Source organism: Zingiber officinale, chromosome 11A (assembly GCF_018446385.1).
Source record: "Zingiber officinale cultivar Zhangliang chromosome 11A, Zo_v1.1, whole genome shotgun sequence".
Lineage (NCBI taxonomy): Eukaryota > Viridiplantae > Streptophyta > Magnoliopsida > Zingiberales > Zingiberaceae > Zingiber > Zingiber officinale.
The window spans coordinates 42,545,525-42,553,027 of NC_056006.1; the positions used below are offsets into that span (position 1 = coordinate 42,545,525).

The window sequence follows — 7,503 nt, forward strand, 5'->3', positions numbered from 1 at the left end:
ATAACAAGAAAATCTAGAAATAAAGTCTGTTGACGTGAAAACCCCAAAAGTAAGATTTGTTTGGCATATGAAATCCCAAAAGTGGGACCTCTTAGGAGGTAACTTAGACTTGGTAAGAACTCGATCTTAGAAATGTCTCAGAAGATGATCTAATCAGTTAAAGAGTGAATTCAGTTGATTGAGACTTGAGTCGGCTAGGTAGTCGACCAAAGCAAGTTCGGAATAAAGTTGTAGTGTCCACTGACCAATCAACTCTGAGGTAGGAATAAAGTTCAGAATAAAAACTGAAAAAGGCTAAATTCATTCTCTAAAAATGTGCATCAAAGGAGCAATGGAAAACTATGGACAGTGCTCTAATTGTTCTCTAATTCTTTATCTTAGTATTAATTCTTCTGATCTAATTTTCATCTGAATTTCATTAGACTCATAAACCGCATAGTAGGAATTAAAAAATCTAAACCATATAAAGTTCCTTGCTTAGCATTGTTTCTTGTATTTATTTTTCCACTAGGTACTAATCATAATTTTATAAGCAACCAAAGGACATAATATGCAACTAATTTAGAAATTATGATAGGTAAGACTTTACTCGGCTACCTTTATTATATTGTAGTACTAAAGGATGCCTAAATTTAAATTGATAACAAAGGTATACTTTTCCTTTATTTGGGTTCCTACTTAAAAACTTTGTTTGTGATGCTGATAGCATCTAACTATAGTTAACTTTACCAAATCAGGCACTAAAATGTTACTTCATTTTACACAAGAGGCGAGCATTCGAAAAATTGCAAAAACAAAAAACGTAAGACGATAAATGAGCGAAACCAAAGTCAAGCCAAAAATAAATTAAACCATTGAACTGATTGTTCATGACTTGATATTTTTTTTTTATAAATTTGAATTTGATTAACTTAAATTTGATTCATTTAAATATTTTCAAGCTTTTAATTTAATCTTATTTAATTATTCAAAATATTTGTAATTTAAATTTATTTGATGAATTATTAAATTTAATAATTTATTCTTCATTTACTTTTTTTATCTATTTATGATGTTAATAAGAATTGTATTGATTACTAAGAATAACAAATTTTTGTAAACAATATTCAATCCTCATTTATGAACAGCTTGACGGCTAAATTTGTCATGAATCCTCCATTGTCTCCATAGAAACTCTAATTCAAATTATGATTCGTATCACCCACCTCAATGGTCCCACACGACCAATCACACAACCATCTAAAGGATATTTTTCTACACTTGACTAAAATTTGACCCCTTACCATTATAACAATATCAAAGCACCAAGAAATCCCCTCGGATGAATCTAATAGGCTAGCGTATGAGATGTTACCATAATGAAATCTGGAGTTCGAATCTCAACAAAATCGAAATAAATACCTCCTTATGTACTAGTCACTATTCCAAAGACTAATAACCGCCCATAATTTATCTCCTCTATGTTGAACTTGAGACAGATAGACGGAGACGCTGAGGACGAACGTATTCACCTTTTACCACAATATCAAAGCACCAAGAAGAAACGGCATTTGTAACATTCAACCAATCTATTATCTCATTTTCCAATGTAAGAAAGACAGTGAAGCAATCCTAACAATTGAATAGATTGTCACCATCAAGTAATGCAACACTGTTAGAATACAACACTGAGCATGCAACACTGCCAATGAAGTCCTAAAGCACTCGTCCATAACTGAAACTATTAGAATGCAACACTGCCAATGAAGTGGTTTTAAGAAAGCGACCCAAAAAATTGAGAAAGAGAACCATCACTGAGCATGTAGGATTGTAGCTGAATTACATAGGGAAACAAATGTCACTTGGTAAACACAACAATGCAAAGTCCTCATTACCATCAGCTGCAAGCAGATCAAAAGACAAACAAAAATGCCAAATAATTAGCTTTTATGGAACGCAAAGAGATAAGTCGTTGGCCTGGCCAGGACGTAGTTGATCTTAAATTCTACCAGCCCTGCTTAGATTCACCATCCCTGCAGAACCCTCCACTTGTGCACCTCTCAGAGCTGATGCATGGTATGATGTCCGCCCCGTACCCCCATAATACCCTCCGGCACCCCGTGAACCATGTCCACTATGATCTCTATGAAACCCTCCACCAGCTTGTGCCGAACCTCCAGTCCTCCCACCATATCCTAGGCGGCCTCCATAACCACCACCCTGCCTGCCTTGCGAGGCTCCTGAAACATAATTATCTTGCCACCTGTTGGATGCCCCAGAAGTAGCATAATCCATACCTTCTCTTCGCTTTGGTGGAAGTCCCTCGATCCCCCCGCCAGTCCTTGCCTCAAATGCCCTCTCATTGTTTTCAGCTAGAATTATAAGCTTATCTGCCATCTGAAAGAGTAGGCTTTGGAGCCGGGTTTGTTCCAAGTTGTGGAAGACAATGCACTTTGTGGGCTGATCCCAGCTTGCTTGCAATTCCTCCATAACCATCATCTTACTAACAATACTGTGGACATGAGCCTTAGAGAGGTCAAACATAGAAGTAAGCTGCTCTAAGCTGAGAGTATCGTAACAGGATGAGTATGCAAAGAGGTAAGTTCGGAGAGCCTCTTCCTTGATCTTGGACTTCACCATCTCTAATACGCTTTCTCGGTTCCTGAGAAGCTTCCAGATGTCAAGAGAACTGATGACGCCAAAAGCTTTATGGCAGTCTCCCTTGCTAAGGGCTCTTGTTGCGGCCATGACATGATCCCTAACATTCTCAGGAGGACCCACAAATGTGTGGCGCTCGTTCACTTCGAGAAGTCTCCTAAATGTCTTGCTAATAGGCTTACGCTTTGGGTCATATGCAGCAGCCGCCATGTTGGGGACCTCAAGAAGCATTGCAGAGATAAGATGAGTAGCTTCAAGGAGCTCAAGGTTAATGTGCATGTGGTATGGCATCTGCCTTCTCCTCTCAGCCTTCTCCTGATGAAATAAATTATATATACATATTATTTTCATTGCATAGAAGTTGAATAATACAGGAGATAAGAGGTAAGGTCAATCATGGTCGAAAATATATTGCCTGAATGTTGTTTGGATGCAAAAATAAAATCACAGAGGTAAGGTCAATCATGGTCCTTTGTGCTGACACCCAAAGGAAATAAATTGTATCACTTAATCACCAAGAATAAAAATTGTTATGAGCAGGATATGTACAATGAGAGGAAAGCATTACAGTGGAACAGCACAATAAATTTTGTATATTGAGGTAAAAGTGGAACCAAAATTGGAAATGTATCTTTTACACAAGTTCATGCAACCACCAATTCCTTGTCCACTCTTGTATGGAAAGTCAATTAATGGCTGGCATTTAGGTACATACTTTTCTTTCCAGGAAACAAGATTTATATGTGATACATCTAAATGTACTAACAATATATCATAATAAAGTAGTTAATAGACAATAAAGCGAGGCAGCACTCAGTTCAAAACATACATTGTAACAGAATTAATGCATGAGAAAAGCTCAAGAAAAAATAATAAAAAGGATCCTCAAAAAACCCAAAAAATAGAATTTTACATTACCCAATCTCAGCGACAATAAGATTCTGATGGTATATGTATCTTGATTAGTTAAACAGTAACTCATGATTTATTCTAGAAAGAAATATCAATTCTATGTTATTTATAAAAAAAACTTCAATCAAGCATGGCAGAATTATTCATCAAAAGAATTATGGAACCCAGAGTGTCAGTTATTCTTTATATGGACTAAGCAGTACAAAAAAAAAGCAAGGAAGAAATGTCCAGGCAGGTGGACTCATAAAATATTAAGAAACATTCCATCTAACATATATGTCAAAAGATAGATATTATCTAACTATTTATTGATATAAATTTCACATGTTGCAGGAAAATTACATAATATTAGTGTAATATTCAGATGACAAGTGAAGAACCAGTTAAAAAATTATAGTTACCAGTATCAGTCTGTTAAAATTAACAAGTGAAAGACAGTTTAAAACAGGTAAAAAGTGACAATAAGAAAAGAAGACAAGTTACCTGCTCAGGAGTTTTTTCATGGTATCGATTTTGGGAGAAGCCTTGAGCCAGTAACTCTTTTACTCTACCACCTTGATACAGTTCAAAGAGGCAACCATGGGCTTCCTGAATCAAACCTGCCCTGAAGGCACAAAGTCCAAGTTGTGCCATTACTCTATTAAACAAGATTTGAGAAGATATATCCATGAGTTGAATGCCATCCTGCAAATGGCTCATTAATAGAAGATCCCGAGCAATAGAGAACTCATCAAAAATAGCATGATGATATATATCACACAGCATAGCCCTAGCCTTTGTTCTTTCGTCACCATAACTGTAGATATGAGATACCAACGCATCCACCAATGTCCTACTACTCTCTGGAAATGTAGGCTTCCTTGGCACAAGTTCAGGAATTGAGATAAAAACTGGTGGTCCTCTGTTTTCCTCTATAGACTGCTTCTCTTCACTCTCATCACCATCTTCCAAACCCTCTTCTGTCCCAGTTTGCTCTGCCAAGTTCCTCATTGCATCATAAACTTCCTGAGGTTTATAATATACAAGCTCAAGTCTGCGCAGTGCTACCTTAGAAGCTGCTTTGAAGTCCCCAATCCTCTCCAAATAGTCCTGTACATTCTGTGCAATCACAAAAAATAAGGGCTCATCCCTAAGCCTCTCAACATACTCTCGAGTATACGGATCAATACACTGCAAGCTCTTGAAAAATTCTGAATCAAGTCGCTCAAGGAATGCAACCAAGTTTCCCCATACACGGACAGTTCCATTATAATCTGCACCCTTCTGAGTCTCATTCTCCTCAGGTTCAACCATGTCATCGACTACAATATTAGGATATTGCTCAAGGATATCAAGTACGAGAAGCATGTTACCAACACACTTCTTCCAGACATTGATGGGCATATGCCCAAGTAAGCTTGGATTGATGTCAAACTGTGATGATATGGCACTAAATAGAATCTCTAGTTTCTGGGCAGGTGTTTTGGCAACACGAGTCAAAAAAGTAAGCTGCTCAACCTGCTCTACTCTCCCTGTTCCCTTTTTGCCTCTAGCTGCCACAATCTCTTTGAGCTTCTTGTTAACAATATCCCATGTGATCTCACTTGGGTCCTTCATGAACTGCTTGTCCATAAGTTTATCCTTCTTGCTCGTCTTTCTCTGCCAGGCTCCACCACCCTCCTCATCACGATCATCCTCATCCTCATCATCCTCATCATCATTCTCTTCATCAGACATGACAATCTTCGATGGATCTTCCTCCGCCTCTGACTCCTCATCCTCGTCCTCATCTTCATCTTCAGCCCCTTCATCCTCACTTTCTGGCTTTTCACGATACTTTGCTATCAGCTCCTCATACTGCTTGTTATTTTTCTTCAGCTTCTGCTTCATTGAGTTAAGGGCCTTAGCATTGCTGCTGCTCATCTTCTTCTTAGCATCCTTATTAGCTAAGGCCTGAGCCAAGAAATCCTCCAGCATCACCAGGGCCTTAATATAAAGATTTGGCACCTTCACAGACTCTGTCACACGAACAACCTTCTCAAGCTGCTTATTGATCTTCTCAAAGCTCTCCTGCAAACTAACCCAGTCATTTATCTTCATAGCATTCTTCATCTGATCAACAGTGGAAGCCATCTCATCAAATCTTTTATCACGAGCTGACTTGATCACTCGGTGCTGGCCATCTGAATCATCACTGTCACTGGCTTGATCTCGAAGGTACCTGCTCCTAGCTGTGGCACCGGCATTATCACCTGCAGGTTGCTCTGCATCACTTCCATCTTCATACTCGCTGTTTTCCTGTTCCTCCTCCTCAGTATCACTATCACCACCCTGAAGCCAAGAATTTTCAATGACAAATCAAACATGCTAAACGGAGTTACTTGAACAAGAAAATAAATAACAACAAAAACACACCTGTGTCCAGAAACGTGAAGCCATTTTCTTGTTGATTCCTTCTAGCCCAAAACCTTGAAATTCCACATAAAAGGTTATTCAGTAATACACACACTACCAAATTAGTCATTAAATGTAAAGGCAGGTAAATAAAAAAGTAATATAATGCTTAAATTAATAACTAGGAACATTATCTCTGTTAAAAACAAAGAATGAGCAGATCCATCTTATCTGTAGAAGAGAGTAAAGCAAACAAGAGAGATAAATACATACAACAAGCCATAAATCTCTCATGCCAATGAAAAACAAATTTTAAATAGGTAAGCAATGTGCAAAAAAGTTAGTATCAGAAGGGAACATCAAGGTAGAACAGGAAATGCAATTGGTATTAGAGATTTTAGTACAAAATTTCGTGAAAAGTGCAATTCAAAAGCACTAGGTGGTACAACCTACGCAACCGTAGTAGCTGAGACTAGGTGACTCTATCTAGGTGCAAGGAAGGTACGCCTATTCACTAGTATAGAAGGGAGATGTAACTCATATAATCAAAATTTGAAATTGTGTGCCACACTTCACATAGTAACACCCTGCACCTCCCATTGTTTGCATAGCCCTACAACCTTTTAGTGCCTGGTTGCACCTAATGCCTCATGAAACACTGGTTAAATACTACTTTGGCATTGTAGATTTTAATGAGGCAGTTGATTGCAAAATATTACAAGTCTACTTGTAAGACTGCAAATACTTTCACCCTCCGGGGAAATAAAATGACAAAAAATAATAAAATCCAAACAGAAACATGTAGCATTATAGTCAATTTCTAGAACAGTTTCTCACCCCTTCTGTTATTCATGAAGTTTTTATTTATAACAACCGCTAATGATCAGAAGATCAGCAACACGATGAAGACTGAAAGCATCTTTCAATAATAAAATAATTAATTGCAAGTAAAAAAGGATCAGCTATCAAAATATGCAAAACAAAACCTTAGTTCACCTTCCACATAAAATTTAACACTCTAACCATCATGTTTAATGCTACTCAAATTTCACAAAAAAAAATTTGTTTATCCAAACACTAATCTAGGTATAACAGACAAGAATAAACAGAGCAAACAGAAAGCGAAAATACAAAAAGCACGCTTTTACTGCGCATACACCGTGAAGTAGAAGATATCGGAACGAAGGACAAAAGGAAAATCAAGCAGGTGGCTTGCGCTGGTTGAGGTCCGGCGGAGAGATGAGGGCAGTGCTCCGGCGGAGGCGATAACAGAAGTGAAAGGACGAGGCAGAGGCGGCGATCCGGCAGAGAAGGAGATGGCGTGCGGCGGATCCTTGGGCTAGGGTTTGCTTTATTGCTTACTTGCCGAGCAAAACAACCGACATAGAGTATGGGTACGGATCCTCATATGCAAAATCCGAATCCGTATTCAAATAGTGGAGATGTGATCCGAAAAATTTGAAAACTTATGAAATTTTATATAGATGTATCTAGTATAGGAGTGTAAATGAACCAATCCATTCATAAATTATTTGAAATTTGATTTGATAAAAGTTTATTTGAGCTCGTTTAATGAGACTC

The 7,503-nt window shown here is 37.9% G+C and overlaps 1 protein-coding gene across 1 annotated transcript; it reads right to left on the bottom strand.

Moving 5' to 3' along the window:
* Positions 1-1,774: 1,774 nt before the first annotated feature.
* Positions 1,775-7,277, bottom strand: LOC122032229 (eukaryotic translation initiation factor 3 subunit C-like). Its single transcript, XM_042591500.1, has 4 exons — positions 7,080-7,277; positions 5,944-5,996; positions 4,033-5,859; positions 1,775-2,952 (listed from the first exon to the last, which is right to left on the bottom strand). Exons 2-4 carry the CDS (start codon positions 5,965-5,967, stop codon positions 1,978-1,980), a joined length of 2,826 nt encoding a protein of 941 aa, XP_042447434.1. The 5' UTR covers positions 5,968-5,996; positions 7,080-7,277; the 3' UTR covers positions 1,775-1,977.
* Between the last annotated feature and the right edge of the window lie 226 nt (positions 7,278-7,503).